This window comes from Salvelinus namaycush, chromosome 36 (genome assembly GCF_016432855.1).
Source record: "Salvelinus namaycush isolate Seneca chromosome 36, SaNama_1.0, whole genome shotgun sequence".
Taxonomy (NCBI): domain Eukaryota; kingdom Metazoa; phylum Chordata; class Actinopteri; order Salmoniformes; family Salmonidae; genus Salvelinus; species Salvelinus namaycush.
The window spans coordinates 18923613-18948682 of NC_052342.1; the positions used below are offsets into that span (position 1 = coordinate 18923613).

The 25070-nt window shown below is 39.3% G+C and overlaps 1 protein-coding gene across 1 annotated transcript; it reads right to left on the reverse strand.

The window, feature by feature from the left end:
* Positions 1-17255: 17255 nt before the first annotated feature.
* LOC120030146 lies at positions 17256-23216 on the reverse strand. The gene is made up of 2 exons (XM_038975473.1): positions 23125-23216; positions 17256-18334 (listed from the first exon to the last, which is right to left on the reverse strand). Exon 2 carries the CDS (start codon positions 18287-18289, stop codon positions 17345-17347), a length of 945 nt encoding a protein of 314 aa, XP_038831401.1. The 5' UTR covers positions 18290-18334; positions 23125-23216; the 3' UTR covers positions 17256-17344.
* Between the last annotated feature and the right edge of the window lie 1854 nt (positions 23217-25070).

Genomic DNA, 25070 nt, shown 5'->3' on the forward strand with positions numbered 1-25070 from the left:
ACTGAGTACATAGTATGCAGTTTAAATACTGTATGTAGTACTCTAGAATGGGAATTCGGACACTGACATTTGTTTGTATATTTCACTGAAGCCAGGTGGACACTTTACGACTTTCAAAAATACTAACATCGCTGAGCCTCTCACATTAAACAACTGTCATTCCTTCCGTTTTTCCTGTGTTGCCAATGTAGTGGCACAGACAGGGATCACACACTACAATATTATTAACTTGTTCGTGAGGATTCTCGATACCAGGCTGTCTCGCCAAAACAATGATATGATTAGATTTACGTAGCTACGAGCTGTGGCTCAAAGCAGCCCCATAAACGTTCAGTCAGACATTCACGCTTGCCATACAGAGTTGAAATATCTAGCCAGCATTTTGAATTGAATAACATTGATTGTAACCTTCAGAGCTGTAACGATTTGACACTTTGGCTTTGGTTAAAGGCAAGTAAAACCGCATACTTGTAGTAGTCATCGCTCCTGCTCTAGTCTACTCATTCTGGGTGACGCGAAACAACCTTATGATCTCACTGTTTTCTTCTCTGGCGAGCTCTCATTGGCTGTTGCTGATCACCGTTCTCAAAACTTGTTGTAGCACATCTCACACTACAAGAGCATCGCAGATTTTGTGCGGATAAAATCAAACCTGTTTGGAAATATCAGGACCTCTGGGACTGCTCAAAGACGAGATCGGTAGCCCTCAGATTGCGTCTTTGACCCACTCACATTAAACGAGCGTCGGCGACAATCTACTTTTCCATTATACTCAAGGGGAGAGAGAGAAGCTAGTGTTGTTTTACTATTAAACTCAATACTAGTATTGTTTTCAATTTCGTAAAGCAGTTTGTGTTTCTTAACCATTTTAACCAGGCAAAGCTAAATGGTAGGCTGGTGACTGGTGGTTACAGAGAAGCAAGAGAGTCGCTTCCGCAACGTCTAGCCAATGATCGGAAGCGGATCCGGAGCAGAGTCTGCCTGTCTGCCCACAATCATTATTTTCTGCGTATGCAGGGTGTGGCGCTTTCCACTGCTAGATAATGGAACCCTCGCTGCTGTGCTGGGCGCACCTTGTCCTACTATTCTGTTTATCACAGTAGCCTATCCAGTTCAAGCGCAAATACAAGCTACGAGAAGGCGAATCCGAGTCACCAATGGTCGAGAAAGCGAGTCCAAGTCTGAGTCACTAATGCTTCAGTCCAAGTCCACTCACAAGTCATGAAAATCGGGACTATAGTTTGACTCGACCACACTGTCTATCTAAGATTAAAATTCAAAATCTCCAATTTGTGTTTCATTTTCAATTCCCCAAAAATATTTTGCAATGAAATATTCCAGATTTTATCTTGTTTAGGGATTGAATACATTAGAATTTAATTTATTTACACTATATTGATATCAATTCTATAGCGAGTAATCACCCAAGTAACATGTTTGTATTGACATGTTGTTACATAATAATGCAGAAATTGCTTTGAAATAGAGTGTAGCGTTTTTAGGCCTACCTCAATTCTTCAATTTTTTTGCAGTCGACAGTAGACTGTCGTCTCTTACAAGAAATGGGGAGCTGGAGACTTTCACTTTCACTTGGAATATATCACGCACTTCTCCCGCCTAGAAGGGATCCAGATTTAGTCAAATGACCGTCAGATAAACTTTTTCGTAGCAGGTTAGAATTTATGCAGCAGTTTAGGAGAAATCAGTGTTAGCTAAAATGCTAAACATTTTAACTTTTGAAGTTAATTTGACAACAGTTGGATCCCTTCTAACCATGACCCTTGGTGCACTATAAATATATCTTAAAAGCACAGTGTGTGCTCAAGTGTGGGCCATTACTGAAACAAAGTGAATTCTTGATTGAAAGTGTAAATTATAAGCACCCTTCGAGATTTTCCTATTTTATATATGTTTTGTTTCTTTGACATTTGTAAGATTAAAATACAAAGTCTCATTTGTGAGATTTATTTTCAATTCCATGAAAAGTATTAAGCAAAAATGTAATTTCTATATTTTTCCACATTCTTATTTTTTTCATGAAAAATTACATATATTACATACATTATATTGAATTCCAAACTATGACTAGTCATATTTGGACTTAACTGAATTACCCGAGAAACTGTTTCTAGTGTAGAGATTTGTCGCAAGTTCTATCTGGGATCCTTGGGACTACCCTACCCTAACCCCTACCCTTATCCTAACCTTAAACCTTACCTTAACCCTTACCTTAACTATTTTAAATGTAATCTTCAATGGGGTAGGGACGTCCCAAGCATTCCAGATAGCATGAACCGTTGTGGTAAGGCCGTCTGTCTGTCAGTCGGTCGGTCTGTCTGTCTGTCTCTCTCAGTGGATGTGAGGCTAGAAAAGTACCTCACCACATATCCCTCTTTCCCTCCCTCCCTCCCTCCCTCCCTCCCTCCCTCACTCAATCTCCCCCTTTCTCTTCTGTTAGTTTTTCTTAATTTCACTGTTCAGTTTTTCAACACAAAACACACATACGCTTTATTTGAAAGAGCTATTTTTTTACTTTTCCAGCTGGAAAATATTCCTTAATGTATAGACACATAGAGTTTGACATTTGTGCCATGTAATTTGGAGACCTGCCTATTGAACCGCCTACTGAAATGTTCCTGTTGGTAAATTACGTGATAAAGGAGGTGCTTAGGATGCTTTGAAGAATTCACTTTATTTCAGTCTCCCCACACTGCACACACTCCAGCCAGCAGTATATAATCGATTATATCTCCAATTTACAATGTTGGATTGAAAAAGAGTGACATATCAGATTGATACATAATGTACTCATTATTGTTTGGGGGCGGTGTTTAAAGTGAAACATGGCCTTTAAGAGATATTTATATTTCACTGAGGGAGAAGTTCTGATGACTTCCAAGTAAAAGTGTCCAGATCCTAATTTCTTGTATGTGACACTGTTACAAATAATTAATTTGTGCAGATAAACAACGAGAGCCGTTGGTATCGTCTGCTTTCCATTCACTGGGTGAGCGACTACACTCCACTGTTCTCCACTGTCGACAGAAAAAAGTTAAAGAATTAAGGTAGGAACACTCCATGTCAAGACAATTTCTGCATTATTATGTAACAACATGTTAATACAATCCTGTTGGTTGGGTTATTACAATGTTACTGACTGTAAATCGCTCTGGATTAGAGTGTCTGCTAGCTAATAGACTAAAATGTAAATGTACTACAAAGGAAAAAGAGTTAACGCAATGTAAATTGATACTTAACATTATTAGTGTGTGTGTGTGTGTGTGTGTGTGTGTGTGTGTGTGTGTGTGTGTGTGTGTGTGTGTGTGTGTGTGTGTGTGTGTGTGTGTGTGTGTGTGTGTGTGTGTGTGTGTGTGTGTGTGTAGATATGGCGTCTCTCAGCATGACAAAAGACCAGTTGCGCTGTTCCATCTGCCTGGATCTCTTTGTCCACCCTGTCTCCACTCCATGTGAAAAAAACTTCTGCAAATGTACGCCATGTTTTATGGAACTTTCTATGGTTTACATAGGGTATTTATTCCTCCCTGAGGGACAATTTCTATCCATCTATCAAACGCTTGTATCTATGACTACTGGGATATCAGGGACTCCATCTGCCTCAGTGTAAGGAGACGTTCAAGAAACGTCCTGACCTCCACATCAACACGTTCGTTAACGAGATAATCAACCAGTTCAATTCGGCATAAGAGGACATTTCGCCACACACCATTTTTCCATTGAGAGAGGTACGTGGTGTGGGACAGCTGAGTAAAGTTGTAAAGCCAGGAGTTTTTGTTCTTGATCATGTGACCTGACTAGGAAAAATTCCAGGCATTGTTTAGAGCTCATAGCTAGGGCCCAGGGTTTTACCTGGTATGGTCAATTAAACAATTGTTAATTTCCCAGGCATACATAACATCAGTGGTGGAGTGCTATTTTTTTTAGGTGTGGTTTTTAGGTGCAACTATTTTTTTCAATTACATTATTATTTCTCAATCAAGTTTGTACAGACAGATGTAGACTTATTGAATATCATTGTAGAATATGCATCGCTCCATTGCAAAGTCTATATATTCCCACAAATATTGTCTCAAGAAATCTTTATACCTTTAATACCCTCAAATACCAAGTTAGGAATACCTATTTCAAAATAGGCCATCATCCCTGTCAATCATGAATGATAATTATTCAGCTTTAACATGTCCAAACTCCAAACTGCATCTGAATGCCAGTCATTTGATCTCAACGCTGTAAAAAAAAAAGCCACTTGCAAAACGTTGGAACAACAATCATTGGAAATTAAACTGGACAAAGAAATGTGAAAAAGTTGAGTTCAACTGTTAAAAGTAGTTGGCCCACCAATTTCTATTAGTGTTCTGGATTAATATTGTTTTATGTGCACACCCAAATTTCACTAGAGGGAGGGTTTTCAACCCATTTGCGCATGCTCATTGGGATCGTTGACCACATTTTTATTGTTGGCCTGCTCCTCTGAAACGGGGTTTCATAATATTTTATTCAGGGGCTTCAAGCTCTAAAAAAACAGTGTTACCATGTTCGCGTTTATCAAAAAATTGGGCTACTTTGAAAACGATGTAGCCGGTGAAAATGTATTTGTCGCCGGTTGCAGAATTTTGGCCTACTTCTATGTTGCACAGCGGCCGCCATGGCATTCCTTTCACTGTGACCTGCTGCTGCTGACTGTCAGGCAGTGAGGCAGGCTGTTGCTGAGTGAGTGATGGGGAGCCCAGAGGGGTGTGTTTGTTTTGAGAGAGCAGTACAGCTATTGGCTGAGTCACGTGAGCGAGAGGCGAGAGCAGCAGGCGCGCACGTTGTGACAATTTTTTACCAGTTGTAAATAGGCTATTGAGTTTGTCATATGGAGGCACCTATTTCCAACCCATTTTCCATAAAACATATTAATACGCTATAACTGATGCATATTAATAAATAATGGAGACAAAGCACTCGAAAATGACTTTTGGGGCACTAGAGCGCATTGCATAAATTAATTAGGAGGTGGTTTAAGCTGCATTCGAATGTTGACTGCTTAAAGAAAACGGTATCAAGCGAAGTGCTTTATGCATGCTCAGTTCTTGGGTCTCCGGAGCTGCCCGAGTGGAAATTTGAAATGGAAGTTATGGAACTCCCTGGCGTGGTTCTTTTTATGGGGAAAGTTCTCAATGAAACTGACATTAGGCTAAATGTGAAGAATGATACATTTGCCTCTGTTGGCCATCAAGTAGCCTATTAATGTATATGTCATTGTAGGCTACCATTTAATACAATAAATATGTTGAAATGACGATATCACTGGAGTCATTGCAAATCAATTATTGCCACTTGTTGGCAAACAAATGTAATAAATATACTATAACTTCAGTTTATTGTTGTTGTAGTCTTGTGTTATTATGCAATTATTAATGGACACGTTTAGTTAATTAAATTGGAAATGATCAAAGCTCTATCGCAAATGCTTATCAGTTAGAACGCATTAGATTTAATCGTAACAGTAGTCGGGTTAGGCAGGCAATACAAATTTTAAAAATTAACACTGGCTGTTGTTGACAAGCATATTCATTTACATATTATTAATATTTAATTCAGTGATTAAAATGATGACCCCATCCTCAGTAGTCTATTCCAACAGGCTATTGAGAAACCCAATAACTTACCTCTTAATCGCCTCGCTATTCATGTTGAATAAATGAGTCTGTTAATTTGAACTAAGCAAGCTGCTTAATGGTTCAGTCTACATCTTGCCTACATCTTGTCCAGGCTACTGTAGACTATCTGAAATTAGATGTAGGCCTATCAGGGGCCATAGGCTACCTGCCTTTATCTAAGCAAACCATGGCAAAATTGAATTACAATCCTAAACACAGAGTTTAGTCTGTAGCCTATGCCTATTGAAATGATAAGTCAATCTCGCAAATGGGCCATTTGTAGCCTTAACATTTGGCTCATAATAACATCACAATTGGCAGAAAATAGACTAACATTCGTTTTTTATGTTCATCCAGGTTTTTCTTGATCAGAGATTTAGAGATCCTCTGTCCAACTTTCATCACTCAAACCCTCCTGTTTGATGTATCCATAGCTATGCACATGCACAAAGGGGATTTATTTACAATTATAAACCTGGTTCAAGCCCTGAATGCTGATTGGCTGAAAGCCGTGGTATATCAGACCATATACCACTGCTATGACAAAACATTACCTTTTACTCTTTTAATTACGTTGGTAACCAATTTATAACAGCAATAAAGCACCCCCGGGGTTTGCGGTTATATTCCACATCTAACTGCTGTATCCAGGCACTTCGCATTGTGTCATGCTTAATTAACCTGTCTGGGAACGGGGTTCCGCTAGCGGTAGAAAATCAATGATTTTTATAACTAACCCAAGATAGACTACAGTCTGTCGTTTCCAATGGGAGCAGATGAACGAATCATAGTGGCCAATGAACAGCCAATGAAATTGCTGGGCGCCAAATACAAATCAACAGAAATCTCATAAATCAAATTCCTCAAACATACAAGTATTAGGCACCATTTTAAAGATAAAATTCTCGTTAATCCAGCCACAGTGTCTGATTTTAAAAATGCTTTACAGCGAAAGCTCCACAAACGATTATGTTAGGTCAGAGCCAAGTCACAGAAAAACCCAGCCATTTTTCCAGCCAAAGAGAGGAGTCACAAAAAGCACAAATAGAGATAAAAATTCATCACTAACCTTTGATGATATTCATCAGATGACACTCATAGGACTTCATGTTACACAATACATGTATGTTTTGTTCGATAAAGTGCATATTTATATCCAAAAATCTAATTTTACATTGGCGTGTTATGTTCAGTAGTTCCAAAACATGCTGTGATTTTGCAGAAAGCCACATCAATTCACAGAAATACTCATTATAAATGTTGATGAAAATTCAAGTGTTATGCATGGAACTTTAGATAAACTTCTCCTTAATGCAACCGCTGTGTCAGATTTCAAAAAAACTTTACGGAAAAAGCATAATCTGAGTACGGCGCTCAGAGCCCAAAACAGCCAAAATAAATATCCGCCAGTCAACATTAGTCAGAAATAGCATTATAAATATTCACTTACCTTTGATGATTTTCATCAGCATGCACTCCCAGGAATCCCAGTTCCACAATAAATGTTTGATTTGTTCGATAAAGTTCATCATTTATGTCCATATACCTCCTTTTGTTAGGGCGTTTGGTAAACAAATCGAAACGTGCGTGCAACTTCAAGCGGAAAGGTTGGACGAAAATTCCCAAAAGTTATTTTACTGGTAGTAGAAACATATCAAACTATGTATAGAATCAATCTTTAGGATGTTTTTATCATAAATGTTCAATAATGTTGCAACCGGAGAATTCCATTGTCTGTAGAAAAGCCATGGAACGAGAGCTACCTCTCATGTGATATGCGCATGACTGAGATCGAGGCTGCTGGCAGACCTCTGACTCAATCCCCTCTCATTCAGCCCCCCTTTACAGTAGAAGCCTCAAACAAGGTTCTAAAGACGGGTGACACCTAGTGGAAGCCTTAGGAAGTGCAACATAACCAATATCCCACTGTGTATTCGATAGGGGCTGAGTTCAAAAACTACAAACCTCAGATTTCCCACTTCTTGTTTGGATTTTTTCTCAGGTTTTTGCCTGCCATATGAGTTCTGTTATACTCACAGACATCATTCAAACAGTTTTGGAAACTTCAGTGTTTTCTATCCAATACTACTAATAATATGCATATATTAGCATCTGGGACTGAGTAGGAAGCAATTTACTCTGGGCACGCTTTTCATCCAAAAGTGAAAATGGTGCCCCCTATCCCACAGAAGTTAAGAACAGCCCTTAGCCGTGGTATATTGGCCACGTACCAAGGGCGAATTCTCTTTACTCTTGCTACTGTCGTGGAAAATTGCAAGATTATGTTATAATGCTTGTATTGCATTATAATGGTTGTTTTATTCAACAGAATAGAGTATTGTGTTTGTGTTCCACTGAGGATGGGCCTCTATGAGATAGCACTGACAGAGGAGATTTACGATGTCTTTGGGTAATAAAGCCTAAAGAGCATTCCAGATAACATGAGGTAATGTTTTTTGTGCTATACCGTACCAGGGTGAGTCGGGTTCCAGTTTGGAGTAGGAGGGCCAGACACTGGTCTTTACAATGAAAACTGTTGACACAGCAGTTGCTGTCTGCTATGTTTTATAGATATCTTTCATACAAATCTTAACCTTGTGACCATTCTATGTATCTGTTGTTCGTCATGTAAGTTGAGAGGGGTGTATCTTGGCTATAAAAGATCTTTGTACTTTTCTGTTGGTACTTTCAATGGTTCATTAGAGATGGCGCATCATTGAAAGTCAAAAGGCTATTGCAAAGCTCTTATTATTATAAAAAATATAGTTTAAGTATAACTCTGACTGGTGTGTGAAGTTTGTAACTCTCCTCATTTGGTAAAGCAGAAATAAGCCACCACACCACCTATTCGAACTCCTTTATTATGTCCTGTCATAGCTTGGAATAATTATTATTTTGAGGAAACCCTAATTTTGCTTCTAACGTCATTACAAGTTATTATTATATTTCTTCTTAATTGTTTCGATAACGTTTTGGAAAAAGTTGTATTGTATAAATATTTCAACTCCTCTCTTGCTTGAAAAAAAAATGGGTTCGTTTTCAGGCCTTTTGGGCAGGTTTTGAGTGGTCATTGGGCTAGAAACTTTAGCTTGACCTGGCAACCCTGCTACAAATTTGCACCTGCAGCCATTAAACCATAATTTTTGCATATTTCATACACAACATTGTAAGTTATAAACCTTTTGATTAAAATAATTTTATACTGTTTTTGGACACATAATTGTGTTAAATGCAGCAGATAATCACTGGTTTGGTTTGGTTTTGCATGTATTATTCAACAGTGTGTCTGGAGTGGGCTGGCTAGTAACTATTAGTAATGGGAAACCGAGGCTTTCTGAAGGCTTTTGCGCTTTCATCATTTTCTGCCAGAAAACGGTTCATTACGCTGGGCTTCATTAACAATGCACAGTAGGGACATCTGCTGGTCAGCAATAAATAGCAGACGTTTGTTTTCTTCACTGTTTTCATCTGTACTCTGTGGCACAGCAGTAAGTCGTTGCCTTTGTATAATCAGATGGAATACCAGGTTTGTATCTCACATCATGCTTCCCTTTTTTTCCTTCAAGTTTACTATTTTTCAAAAACGGAATCTATGGCATTATTTAGGATGCTTAACACAGAAGCTTATACTATAGTAAATAAAACTAATTATTTGAACAACAGTACAGAAAGTGTGCTTTCACATAAAACTATAATCCAAATAGTGTCTTCAACGGGATTCGACCTCATACCCTCACTTCCCTTAATGCTCCATAGTACCCTACTCAGTGGCGATTTTAGCATGTCAAATCTTGGTGGGACAAATAATAAACATTTGTGGGATGCATGCCAGCAATGCCACTATAAAACACAACCCTAAACAATACATGCATTGCACCATAACGGTGACAACCGGTGCCAACAAACTGTTAGGGCCTACATAAAGCTGTCCCAACAACAGTCCCAACATCTTACCACTCTACACCTGGCTATCAGCGGAGCCTTTTCTGGCAGCAAAAGAGTTCATTCAGCCTCATTTTCTGCCTTTTAAAAAAACATAGCTGATATGGCTGACTTGTTTAAACAAATGTGGTTTCTAATGACAATTGAGTTGTACAAACTATGGCATAAGGGGACGACAAGTGGAGAAGAGGCAATCCATGATTTCGATTAAGACATTCATGAGCGAGCTAGGACGGACATAGTCAATATAACTATTTGTTTACTACTTTTGAAATGTACAGCAACAGAATTCAGAACCTGGGCCGTTCTTACAATGTTCTCCCTGTACACGAAGTAAGAACTGTAGGATAATTAAAGGGGGAATATAAGCAGACAATGAAAGCTCTTCCAATATTCAATGATGACATTTCTCTAACAAAGGTTATAAGCTACCAAATCAGAACAGTAGGTGAAATTAAGAGGGATTAATAGACCAAATGATTAGGGTGAGGCACATAGGCTACTAACATCTTACTACACAACATACACTTTGTAATACTTTCTTAGCTACAGTATACATATTTCCCTGGCATATTACATAATTTATGCAGCAATATACAAAACATTTTTGGACTCATCTTGTTGTGCTAACTTGAACAGGAAGGGGGTGCGGCGGTCCTTCGTGGCAAATGTTTGTCATCAGAGTCTGGTATTCTCTGGATTTATGGTGCTTTCAAAACAACTGGGAACTCTGAAAAAAACAAGGTTGAATCATGATGACGTCATTGATCTTCAGGTCGTAGCTCTAGAAAGAGGCTGGATTTATAATTCCGAATACCGTTCAAAATGTATTTTCCCAGTCGGAGCTAGTTTATTCCCGACTTCCCAGTTGTCTTGAACTCACTGAAGTCAAGTTTTCACAGTTCTGAGTTAACAGTTGTTTTGAGCGCGGCACAAATCATGCTTCATTGACAGCATAGCTAATGTTGAATGTTTATCATTTTAAACTTGGAAAAGAGCCCTTTAATCCCAGACTTGGGACCACACAGCCACTGTCACTGATTCCTTCCAAACCACTCATTGAATTTGCGATTTCCAACTTGTTGTGTAATGGTTAAGTCCAATGGCCGATGAGCACCGATATGTTTTATCTATAATTTCTCGTCATTATTTCTCTTCATATGAATTAAAAAGGATTTGCCAGCAGATTGTTGACTTGATTCATGATGACAACTGCTACCTAAGATTTAGAAAGTATGATGTTGACATGATCAGTCCAATCAAAGCTACTGTCACGTTCCTGACCTATTTATGTTAGTTGTTATGTGTGTTAGTTGGTCAGGACGTGAGGTTGGGTGGGCATTCTATGTTTTCTGTTTCTGTGTTGGTTTTGGGTTGCCTGGTATGGCTCTTAATTAGAGGCAGGTGTTTGGCGTTCCTCTAATTAAGAGTCATATTTAGGTAGGCGTTGTCACAGTGTTCGTTGTGGGTGATTGTCTTCCGTGTCTGTATGTTATTTCGTACCACACGGGACTGTTTCGGTTTATGTAGTCTGTTTCCTATTTCGTGCGTTCTTCGTGTCTATGTAAGTTCTCATGTTTAGGTCAGTCTACGTCGTTTGTTATTTTGTATCATTTCAAGTGTAGTTCGTGTTCGTTTTTCGTCTTGTTTAAATAAATATGTATTCAAACTTCGCTGCGCCTTGGTTCCCTCAATACTCCTCCTTTTCCGAAGATGGAGAGGAGGAGGATCGCCGTAACAGCTACTGTACATATAACGTCATTTGACGTGATTTTATCTCAATCTTCAATGACTGGAACGAACTACAAAAATCTCTGAAACTGGAAACACCTATCTCCCTCACTAGCTTTAAGCACCAGCTGTCAGAGCAGCTCATAGATTACTGCACCTGTACATAACCCATCTACAATTTAGCCCAAACAACTACCTCTTTACCTACTGTATTTATTTATTAATTTATTTTGCTCCTTTGCACCCCATTATTTGTCTATACTTTGCACTTTCTTCCACTGCAAACCAACCATTCCAGTGTTTTTTTAGTTTTTATTTGACTTGCTGTGTTGTACTCACTTCGCCTCCATGGCCTTTTATATTTTTATTTATTTATACATATATTTGTTTGCCTTCACCTCCCTTATCTCACCTCACTTGCTCACATTGTATATAGACTTATTTTTTTTTTTCACTGTATTATTGACTATATGTTTGTTTTACTCCATGTGTAACTATGTGTTGTTGTATGTGTCGAACTGCTTTGCTTTATCTTGGCCAGGTCGCAATTGTAAATGAGAACGTGTTCTCAATTTGCCTACCTGGTTAAATAAAGGTTAAATAAAAAAATAAAAAAAATCTGTGGCCAATGACCTTGAGCCTTCTATTTGCATATTTTCATTAGGGAACGCTTCCTCTTTGAAGTGCACATGTGCCCAAACTCATTTCAACCTTGCACTCATTCTAAAAAACACTTCTTTTTTTAAACTTTGGCAATGCGTCAAGTCCATAAAACTTAGTGCACTGTGTTCTTAATATATTCTAGTTTTGGAAACAGAAAAATGTATTGAGATCAGATGTTTCATCAATGAGAAAATTAGCAGAATGTCGACCCATGTTCACCTATACTGAACAAAAATATAAATGCAACATGTAAAGTGTTGGTCCCATGTTTCATGAGCTGAAATAAAAGATCACAGACATTTTCCATACACACAAAAAGCTTATTTATCTCATTTTGTGCACAAATTGTTTTACATCCCTGTTAGTGAGCATTTCTTCTTTGTCAAGATAATCCATCCACCTGACAGGTGTAGCATATCAAGAAGCTGAGTAAACAGCATGATCATTACACATGTGCACCTTGTACTTGGGACAATAACATGTGCATAACATGTGCAGTTTTGTCACACAACACAATACCACAGATGTCTCAAGTTTTGAGGGAGCGTGCAAATGGCATGTTGACTGCCGTTTGCACGCCTCCAGCATTGATTTAGTGAATTTTGCAGTACGTCCAATTGGCCTCACAACCTTAGACCCCGTGTAACCATGCCAGCCCAGGACCTCCATATCCAGGCAGATGGCAGACAGCATGTATGGCGTTGTGTGGACAAGTGGTTTGCTGATGTCAACGTTGTGAACAGAGTGCCCTATGGTGGAGGTGGGGTTATGTTATTGGCAGGCATAAGCTACGGACAACAAACACAATTTCATTTTATTGATGGCAATGTGAATGCACAGAGATACCGTGACAAGATCCTGAGGCCCATTGTCTTGCCATTCATCTGCCGCCATCACCTCATGTTTCAGCATGATAATGCACAGCCCCATGTCACAAAGATCTGTACACAATTCCTGGAAGCTGAAAATGGCCCAGTTCCTCCATGGCCTACATACTTACCAGCCATTTCACCCATTGAGCATGTTTGGAATGCTCTATATCGACATGTATGATAGCGTGTTCTAGTTAGGATAGATATATTGATGGACCTGAAAGAGATTGTTAAACTGGTTGTCTCCACTCAATACCGAGACTCAATATGGTGAATTATTGTCCTGTGTGAACTGTTTGTTGATTTTGGGTCTGGTCAAGACTGGGACTACTTGTTTTACTAGCCAATGTTTTACTAGTTGAGCACCTTTTAAGGGTTTTATTCAGTATAATGTACAGAACCTTTGCACTACAAACTGTTAGAAGAAAAAAGACTCAAGCAAGTAGCTGTTGAAATATTAAGGTAAGTCCTCTCAACATGCATGTCTGAGTGCAGCTGTGAATCCTGGCAATATGAAATCACTAGTATTTACAATGTAAAAATGTAAGTGTTTTTAACAATGAAAAATCCATCAGCTGAGCAAAACAATGTAAGTTGAGAGGACTTATGACTTGAATCAGGTTGAATCAAGTTGACATAACTTAGTATTTTTTTTAGGGAATCAGTTTCATTGGAATATGCATTTAGAAATTCTTGAATTACTGTTTCATGAGCGAATTAGAGCAAATGGTTTAAAACTATTGTCTTTCTTGTATTTTGTTTCAAAGTATATATCCTGCCTAGTGGCGCTCTCTGTTGAGTTTTAGCCACATGAGGGAAAAAAGACTGTTCGGCTTCAGCAAGCATCCTAAAAGCTCAACAAATGTCTGTCTGACAAATCAGCCTGCCTGATTGGGGTTGTTTTTGGTGTATCAGTAATATAGGCCTACTATGCTATTATATTCAGGTTCTATTATGTAAAATACACATTAATCATTAGGCCTATGTCATCTTGAAAGACATAGGCTACAATCAGACAGAGTTCATTAACTTTGTCATACATGATCCCCAAGTCCATAACAAACTGTTTTGAGGACAGCCGTTTTAGCAACCCCTTGTAGAGTTTTCTGTCTTTGGCTGTTCTTGTTACATCGGATTTTTGTATTTGTATTTATTATGGATCCCCATAACTATTCCTTCTACTATTCCTGGGGTCCAGCAAAATTAAGGCAGTTATACAACATTACAATACATTCATAACAGATTTCACAACCCACTAAGTGTGTGATCTCAGGCCCCTACGCCACTACCACATACAGTTGAAGTTGGAAGTTTACATACACTTAGGTTGGAGTCATTAAAACTTGTTTTTCAACCACTCCACAAATTTCTTGTTAATTAACAAACTATAGTTTTGGAATGTCGGTTAGGACATCTACTTTGTGCATGACACAAGTAATTTTTTTAACAATTGTTTACAGACAGATTATTACACTTATAATTCACTGTATCACAATTCCAGTGGGTCAGAAGTTTACATACACTAAGTTGACTGTGCCTTTAAACAGCTTGGAAAATTCCAGAAAATGATGTCATGGCTTTAGAAGCTTCTCATAGGCTAATTGACATAATTTGAGTCAATTGGAGGTGTACCTGTGGATGTATTTCAAGTCCTACCTTCAAACTCAGTGCCTCTTTGCTTGACATCATGGAAAATCTAAAGAAATCAGCCAAGACCTCAGAATTTTTTTTAGACCTCCACAAGTCTGGTTTATCCTTGGGAGCAATTTCCAAACGCCTGAAGGTACCACGTTCATTTGTACAAACAATAGTACGCAAGTATAAACACCATGGGACCACGCAGCCGTCATACTGCTCAGGAAGGAGATGCGTTCTGTCTCCTAGAGATGAACGTACTTTGGTGCGAAAGTGCAAATCAATCCCAGAACAACAGCAAAGGACCTTGTGAAGATGCTGGAGGAAACAGGTACAAAAGTATCTATATCCACAGCAAAATGAGTCCTATATCAACATAACCTGAAAGGCCGCTCAGCAAGGAAGAAGCCACTCCACCAAAACCGCCATAAAAAAGCCAGACTACGGTTTGCAACTGCACACGGGGACAAAGATCGTACTTTTTGGAGAAATGTCCTCTGGTCTGATGAAAAAACAAAAATAGAACTGTTTGGCTGTAATGACCATCGTTATGTTTGGAGGGAAAAGGAGGAGGCTCTATGTAAAACTGTGCCAGCTCAAAGTGAGCGCCGGGCGTTTTGGACCAGGAAAGAGACATTTATTTTCGCCACTTTTTCCTGCAGTCAGCACCCAGTGAGTTGGTTACCTCTAGGCTGCTTTACATATTTATTTGGTTTGTCATTCTATCGTTTTAATTGAATTTCAGTGGTAATTAAATATAATTCATAAAATGTCTCTAATTGATAAAAGTGATGGAGCGCTAAAACCCTGCACAACATTGTGATTATGGTTCAGATCGACCCATTTCCCCCTTTAGCCAGAGCAGGGGGACACTACAGATGGAGGAGTGAACAGGAAGATCCATAAGTTCTATAATATCCTCCAATATTCTTTATGTGCAACTTATTTTGATATTTTGGGTGTAATACCTTTTGGTTTAAAGTAACTTAAAGGATTTGGGCATTATTTCTGAAGCATCCTGTCGTAGGCCATACCACTCCCATTGTTTCACTAGCAGCGATGCTAAGGATGGCTGTGGGGTGAGTAAATAAAGAAAACTAAGCCATATTTTTTGTCAATATATTCAATACCCCCCAAAAAGTTTGTTGTAGTTAGTTGCAAAATTGTTTATTATTATTATTATGACTGGTAATGTTTGTACTGATTAAATACTTCTTGATATTTTCCAACGAAACCTCCACCACGCTGTAAACTCTCAATGACCAGGTGTCATTGACCACTGCTGTACACTGACCCATCTGAGTGCTGTTCCTGTGATGAATGTTGTCCTGTGGGGTTCTCTCGAGTGGCGCAGCGGTCTAAGGCACTGCATCTCAGTGCTAGAGGTGTCACTTCTGACATCCTGGTTTGATTCCAGACTGTATCACAACCGGCCGTGAGTCCCATAGGGCGGCGCACAATTGATCCATAGTCATCCGGGATTGGCTGGAGTAGGCTGTCATTGCAAATAAGAATTTGTTCTTAACTGACTCGCCTAGTTAAATAATGGTTACATTTAAATATATATATAAATAAAAAACATGTAGCTATAGGGGGCAGTGTGTTCATGTTTTATTGTCTGTCATGTTTCATTACCAGGTGACTGTGGAGCAGGAGGAGAGTGAGACTCCCTGGAGGCCTGGACCAAAGCTCTCGACTGGGAAAATGACCCTGGATCAGAGTTATGAAATGTAACATTTACATATGAAGACATATAATAAACACAATTTTTTGCTGTGATTAAACATGTTTTTATTACTTTATATAATGAATAGCCAACGATGCCCCGAAATTGTGCTGTCCATACTGTCATAGAAGCCATTGTTACAAGGATGCAAAGATATGCCCTCTCTCTCTCTATGGTACTGTTGTTCTAGGTCCTGAACAAGGACACAACATGGTGGGGAAAACTTAATGATTGTTTACATGTTCATGAGGAAAATATATAATAAAGGTTATAATCAAGACAACAAAAAATCCTGCTAATTACATCATTGTTTATTATAATTATGAATGTTTGTACTGATTAAAAACGTCTTGATATGTTCCAAATCATGTAATAAAAGATGTAACTGATAAACAATAGGTGAATGAACTATGGTCAATGTTGTGGGAGGTTAGTGACTTATAGTCAGTGCATTCATCTAAGGTAGGTCAAAAGTCATTGCAAGTAAAAACATTCTCCATTAAAAGCAGTTATCAGCAAAGCCCAGTGCTAGTAGGAAAAAGACAAGTGCAAGTCCGGGATTAAATCCGACGTGGGTTATCAAAAATGCAGCTTTTAAAGTTCCCGCGGTCACGGAGATCTCATTCACGGTAACCGCTGCATATGTCGACTCAATTGGAAATTGCCTTTCAAAGCTGCATTGTTGACAACCCGCAGTCGGATTTAACTCCGGCCTTCGAGCAAAACACAACTACAACAGAATGTTTCTTTTTGTATATCTTTTTTTTTTTTTTTTTTTTACATTTTACACAGGTATCGTCCATTCCAAATTCCCCAGATCTCTCCCTTATCACTCCAGTATAGGCTGGTGGGAGGAGCTATAGGAGGATGGGCTCATTTTAATGGGAGGGAAAGGGAATTAATGGAACGGTATCAAACACATCACACATATGGAAACCACATGTTAGCCTCAGTTCCATTTATTCCATTCCAGTCATTACAATGAGCCAGTCCTCCTATACCTCCTCCCACCAGCCTCCACTCCTTCAAATGATTATTAGCCCTCAAATAGCCTTCAGTACTGGGCTTTATCACAATGTATCTTTCCTTGATTCCTCACATCCCATAATCTCTCATCCTCCAGTATTGGAGGTCCCTCCCAATGGTCCTCCTCCAATGCAGTTTGAGAAGGCGACGACAGAATGAGAGGAATCGAGGGTAAGTGAATTGGGTAGTATGCCTACCTCATTCCACTCTATACGATGTGCCCTGCAGATATACCAACACAGGACACAGTCAGTGATGGGTCTCAGGCACGGCAGGTAGAGGAAAAAATAATCATATCTAAACCCATCTGTCCAAGCAGATCCGTAGTGTTGTATTATCCAGTAGAGGGAATCAGGAACATAGAGTATCACATAAGTTAACATGGCCACTGCTAATACCTTCAAACTCTGACTAGTTTTGGTGGGGTTCAATGGTTTTAGGATCATCATACATGCTGCAGCAGCTGTGCACAAAACTCCAAAGAAATTTAAAAATATATAGCAAAGATAATTATTCATAACATCCACATTTACTAAAAATGCAATTACAATGTAGCCGAGCCAAACAGCTGCAGAGAGGAGATAGAAGAAACACTTAAGCTTGAACCCCGGTGGAGTGGAAGACCGTGTACGACTCAGACAGAATATATTGTCCAGAGCAACCAGCAGGTGAAAAATCTGACCGCAGAATCTTGACAGAATGAACAGTTGGAGTAATGCATGGCACGAACTATAACAGGAAATACCCATTAGTTTAATTCCCACAGCAAAAAAGGAAGTGATCAGCTGCACTGTGTCATTGATAAGGAGGGACACAAGAAAGACTGTGACAAGTGCTCTTTCGCGGAGTTTACAGCAGGCAAACCAGATAATCCAACAGACAGGGAGAATACTAAGGAGAATAAGCACTGACGCTACAATGGCCCCTGAGTCAGGGCGGTTATAGTCATCGTCAGGGCGGTTATAGTCATCGTCAGGGCTGTAATAGTAATCGTCAGGATACAGAGGATAATAATCTGTGTAGTTTTCCATGGTGTGATGGTGTTTGGTCACCGTTGTTTCTTTACCTCCAGTCTCCTAGGTGACAAGAAAAGGGAAAAGAGGATAGTTAAATATTTATCAGGGCTTGGGAAACCTTTTTACTGATGCCATGACCCTGTTATGTTATTTTTCCTAATCTAAAATAGTTTTAAATTGTAAATGTAACGCTACTAGACTGAGAATACATTGAGATACTACCTGATTCGTTTTCAAAATGCTACACATGGCAACAACATCATGTTTGAAATACACTGCATAATGTGAAATTTATAAGTAATAGAAAAGTACTTGATCCTTCACTTTATTTTACCCAAATCTTCGAACACCGTACTACAATTGGAGGTCGAAATTAAAATTCTTATTATCAAGTAGCCTAACCATAAAAATGTGTGATCAATCATAAACAGTGAATGGGAGTAATGTGTTTGTAGGATTAAAATAACAATATTCTCATTTGTAAGTTTTATAAAGTATTTCCCCCAAAAAATTCACTCTCATTTTTGGATTGTACTTAAATTACTGGCCGTGTCAGAATACCCATACTTGAGTCCTAAATAGTAGGCCGTTTTAGTATGCAAAATAATCAAGTTTAATAGTATGCAACATTTAGAAAAATGTATACTTTTGGGGTCGGTTTCCCGGACACAGACTAAGCCTAGTCCTGGACTAAAACGTATGTTCAATGTAGACTCAAGAGGAAGAGGATAAAGAGCATGAGGAAAGCAGAGATTTGAATCTGAGGAAGACGGTGATAAAAATGGAGATGGAGTGTCGAAGAAGAAGTGCAAACAGAGTGAGCAGGGCACCACAGTTCTGTAGGGGAAATGGCATTTGGAACCTGAGCTTGGCATCGATGGACATGATGAAGAAGAATCTGGTCCAGTAGCAGTGCCATTTTTGGATCCTTGCCTTTTGGTGGATCGATTTGTAGTTTCAGGGTGGGTGGGAAAGGAGTTGGGTGTTTGTTTGTTGAATCAGTGAAGGTAATCTGTAGTGGACAGGTGATAGTTGTTTGTGTTTCTTCTGATCAGAGGGAGCAGGTGCTCCGTGTCATGCATCTTGGGTCAAGATATATTTTTTCTTTGCTCTTATGAACAGGGCGCCATTGAAATTAGTGATTTCTGGGGTTAAGTTAAGTGTGGAGGTGGAGCAATTGAAGTTGAAAATTCCTGCCGTTTGTGACGCCCGTCGTTTGGTGCGACGGGCAGACCCGGTGGGGAGCGTGGTAAAATAGAGGAGCCACTGTCAGTCCTTTGGAGTCAGAGTCTCTACACGACAAAGTCATGTTAGGATATATCAGATGTCCTGTTATAACTTTTGTAGAGGAAGATGGGTCAAGGGTGAGGCATCCTAAGAGGATATCAGTGAGTAGTAGATTTGTGCCCGCACAGAGGAATAGGCCAATGAGGGATTTATGCTTCAGTAAGGTTGGTTTCTTCGCAGTCATAGCAATGGTTATCAAATGTACCGCAGAAATGCAACGTAAATCACAGAAAATAGATGTGGCAGCTGCAGAGAAGTATTTGGGTATACGAGATTTTACAGGGTGTGATGAGTGGTGGTGTCCTATCCTCCAAGGTCATTGGCATGATACAAGAGCAGATAAGGTCAAAGTAGTGAAATGGAGTCTTGGGTTTTTAATGAGTGTAGATGGTAGCTTTTGTTATCAATGTTCATAAACTTAAATTAATCTACTCAGTCTGCAACCCAGAGTTTGTAAGGTTCTGGTTGAATGAAACAGACAAGAGTTCCCAGCTTACAATAGTCAAAACGTTTATTCACGAGAGCACTCTGATGTCCATTATACAAAGACATCCATTTTATACTTGCGCACATACTTCCACACAAACAGTGAGTATCCTACGCACATACATACACACGAACAGTAGGTGAGTTGTATCCATCTCCAGAGTTCTCACCACTGTGTATCACTACCCAGCCGACAGTACCATTCCCCCGAGATTAGAGAGACCTTGAGAAGTACTCCCTGTCCTATCATAAGTTTCTCAGCGTTCTAGCCAGGTCGAGTCAAACACAGTTGAACTGTTCTCAGTATTTTCATACACATTTCTCTCACACCCAAGTCTCTTCTGAACCTTAGTCGGACTTATGTTTAATACTTTAATTATTCCTTATACATGCTACATAAACTATAATCCCTAATAGTTAGGTTTCAGGGTAGAATTATTTAATCATTATCTTTAAACATATAAATAATTTTATTATAGCTGCAGAGAAGTACTAGATTTCTGCAGAAGAGTTAAAATATGTTTTGAGATTTGTATTTTTTGGTATATAGGCGTCGGGTTGGTTGGTGGTTAAATTGTTATTTTTCCCCCCTTTTGTATTTTGTATCACAAATGTAACGTGATTGAACACACTACCGCACAGTAGGTGGCGAAATGCAAACGCCATGAAGAAGAAAGAAAGAAATCATAGAATAGCAGGAAACACAATCGCGCATGACGCATTCTCAGTATGGAAAAATATTTCTGTTCTCTCATTGAAAGGTGTTTATTGTTCTCTCATTGAAAGGTGTTTCTTGTTCTCTCCTTGAAAGGTGTTTATTGTTCTCTCATTGAAAGGTGTTTCTTGTTCTCTCATTGAAAGGTGTTTATTGTTCTCTCATTGAAAGGTGTTTCTTGTTCTCTCATTGAAAGGTGTTTATTGTTCTCTCAATGAAAGGTGTTTATTGTTCTCTCATTGAAAGGTGTTTATTGTTCTCTCAATGAAAGGTGTTTATTGTTCTCTCATTGAAAGGTGTTTATTGTTCTCTCAATGAAAGGTGTTTATTGTTCTCTCATTGAAAGGTGTTTCTTGTTCTCTCATTGAAAGGTGTTTCTTGTTCTCTCAATGAAAGGTGTTTATTGTTCTCTCATTGAAAGGTGTTTATTGTTCTCTCAATGAAAGGTGTTTATTGTTCTCTCATTGAAAGGTGTTTCTTGTTCTCTCAATGAAAGGTGTTTCTTGTTCTCTCAATGAAAGGTGTTTCTTGTTCTCTCATTGAAAGGTGTTTCTTGTTCTCTCATTGAAAGGTGTTTATTGTTCTCTCATTGAAAGGTGTTTCTTGTTCTCTCATTGAAAGGTGTTTATTGTTCTCTCAATGAAAGGTGTTTATTGTTCTCTCATTGAAAGGTGTTTCTTGTTCTCTCAATGAAAGGTGTTTATTGTTCTCTCATTGAAAGGTGTTTATTGTTCTCTCAATGAAAGGTGTTTATTGTTCTCTCATTGAAAGGTGTTTCTTGTTCTCTCATTGAAAGGTGTTTCTTGTTCTCTCAATGAAAGGTGTTTATTGTTCTCTCATTGAAAGGTGTTTCTTGTTCTCTCAATGAAAGGTGTTTATTGTTCTCTCATTGAAAGGTGTTTATTGTTCTCTCATTGAAAGGTGTTTCTTGTTCTCTTGGGCTTGAGAGCTTTTAAACTAAATACTAATCCATCTTCTGATTTGTGAATCTGTCAGCACCGGGGACTCTGGATGTGCCTGTGTTATTGATGTCATGTTAATCAGGCCTTTTGATTTGAACATATGGATTATTTTAGTTTTGTAGGCTAGGCTACCCATTTAATTATTTAATTCATGGATTAAGCCTTAGCAGTCATTCTGATCTTGTTCCCAATGATCAGTGCTTTATTTTATGTTGTTGTCCAGCGGTTCTGAATTTGTGATGCATGCGACTGTCCACACATTTCTGTGCAATAGGCTTTTGATTTGAACATGTGTGTGTACTAGGCAATTTGATTTACTGTATATATGTTAAAGCACTTGTCACTAATAAATATGTTGAAATTCTGTTTGTCTTGAGTCCTTTTTAAATAGGATAGATGGGCTATATGGGCTTAGGCAGGGCTGTCAAACTCATTCCATGGAGGGCTGAGTGTCTGCAGGGTTTTGGTTTTTCCATTCAATTAAGCCCTAGACAACCATATGTGGGGAGTTCCTTACTAATTAGTGACCTTAATTCATCAATCAAGTACAAGGGAAGAGCGAAAACTTATCACGTTCACAAACTTATCACGTTGATGTTACATGATTTTGTTCATGATTGATAATACATTTTAAAAATGGTCAGGATTGTTTCTGCTTTATACATGTTTGTTTGCTATTTGCAGTGTTGCTGTTTTCAGTCGCCAAAAGATGCCAGGATACCACCACTCCCTCATTAAAAACCCCAACTCATTTACTGTTTATCACTGCCACAGAATTTCTACTCAATACCTGTAAGTCAGGCTCACATCTACAGCACACTGATAATTGTGTAGGTTATTGCAGAGTGAAAACTGCCCACTCCCATTTGTGAGTTTAATTTTCAATTCCATAAAAAACATTTTGCAAACAAAAATTCCAGATTGCATCTTCTTTTGGATTGAATTCATTACATTTTCATTGATTTACATTATATTGATAGAAGTATTACAAAGTGTAATTGTACGTTTAACTAATCTGTCTGCAATGAGTTGGACAATACTTTTCTCGTCAATCATCTTGAAAAAACATACTTAACTGGAAATCAACCAATCCTGCATCAACACCACCATGGAAATGCCAAATGCTTTATTGTGTAAATGTTGAAAGTGTGTGGTGGACGGAGAGAAACAAAATGGTGCAGTTAGAGGCCATGTGGCTGAAAGTGAGATGGGGTGTGAGCAGGTGGGTCTGTGCAGGGGTGATGTTATGGATGTTTGTGTGTGTCTGTATGTCGTCAATGGTATGTGTATGTTTTGTATCGTAAAAAAAAGGACTAAAAATAAAATCTTACAAAAAAAGGATAATATTAACATGTTACATAATAAAGAAATTACCTTTAAATTGGTGTTTTTAGGCCTACCTTAATTCTTCAACTTTTTGCAGTCAACAGTGGAGTGTGGTCTCTCACCCAGTGTATAAAAGCTGACGATACCAATGGGCCTGGCTGTTTACCTGCGGAAGGGAATTATTTGTAACAGTGTCGTTTACAAAAAAATGTAGAACTAAGAACAGATATAGCCCTTGGTTCACTCCAGACCTGACTGCCCTCGACCAGCACAAAAACATAATGTGACGTACTTCACTAGCGTTGAATAGTCCCCCCGATATGCAACTTTTCAGAGAAGTCAGGAACCAATACACAGTCAGTTTGAAAAAGCTAGCCTTTGCTTTCCTAACAGAAATGTGCATCCTGTAGCTCTAACTCCAAAAAGTTTTGGGACACCAAAGTCCATGGAGAATAAGAGTATTTCCTCCCAGCTGCCCACTGCACAGAGGCTAGGAAACACTGTCACCACCGATAAATACATGATAATCGAGAATTTCAATAAGCATTTCTCTACGGCTGGCCATGCTTTTCTCTTGGCTACGCCAACCCCGGCCAACAGCTCCGCATCCCCCGCAGCTACTTGCCTAAGCAAAACCTGGACCCGTACAAATCAGCTGGGCTAGTGTTAGGATTTATGTTTATGCATAATAGCCTGTTAGCATATTGGTTGAAGAGGAATATTGTTTTGTTACACACATACACAAACTATACAGAGGGGGGTGTGTGTGTAGGTGTAAGGACTGACCAACACAGGCCATAAAAGTTGTGGACAGTCTGGAGAGGGGAAGGGTGCATCTCTCTAGACCAACCAGGAGGTTAGAATACTGGACAATACCATATTAGGAACTGTTTTAGTGTAGAATCGACAGACCCAAGACGGAGCTAATCTACCCAGCAACCAGATGCGGACAAAGGAACGGGCCAAGGGGCCAGCAAAGGGGGGCAAAGTCTAAACCAAGCCCAGCCTCTACTGTGATAGGCTAACAGACGCGTTGAAACGACGTCATCACGGTATAAGAACAGCTGTTTACGTACTTCTTGCCAGTTCCCTGTTCATCCTGCGCGGTGAAACAGCGAACCCGTATATACGAAAATTGCATTTGCCATTCATTGTTTGCGGTAATTAAACATAATTAAAGAAAGTTAACAGACCTTGCTTTTTATGTATCCTGACACCGGATGGGTTACACGCAGCGTTCACACTAGACAATCTGGACCCTCTCTAAAATTATCCACCGCCATTGTTGCAACACCTATTACTAGTCTGTTCAACCTTTCATATCGTCCGAGATTCCCAATGATTGGAAAGCTGCCGCGATCATCCCCCTCTTCAAAGGGGGTGACACTCTAGACCCAAACTGTTCCATACCTATATCCATCCTGCCTTGCCTTTATAAAGTCTTCGAAAGCCAAGTTAACAAACAGATCACTGACCATTTCGAATCCCACCATACCTTCTCTGCTGTGCAATCCGGTTTCAGAGCTGGTCACAGGTGCACCTCAGCCACGCTCAAGGTACTAAATGATATCATAACCGCCATCGATAAAAGACAGTACTGTGCAGCCGTCTTCATCGACCTGGCCAAGGCTTTCGACTGTAAATCACTGTATTCATATCGGCAGACTCAACAGCCTTGGTTTCTCTAATGACTGCCTCGCCTGGTTCACCAACTACTTCTCAGAGTTCAGTGTGTCAAATCAGAGGGCCTGTAGTCCGGACCTCTGGCAGTCTTTATGGTGGTACCACAGGGTTCAATTCTCGGGCCGACTCTTCTGTATATATCACGTTGTCGCTCTTGCTGCGGGTGATTCCTTGATCCAGCTCTACGCAGACGACACTATTCTGTATACATCTGGCCCTTTGGACACTTAATAAACCTCCAATCGAGCATCAATGCCATACAACAGTCCTTCCGTGGCCTCCAACTGCTCTTAAATGCTAGTAAAACTAAATGCATGCTCTTCAACCGATCGCTGCT

Excerpts from the sequence above, each read along its gene's own strand:
- LOC120030146 (XM_038975473.1), bottom strand. The coding sequence starts at position 18,289 with ATGGAAAACTACACAGATTATTATCCTCTGTATCCTGACGATTACTAT.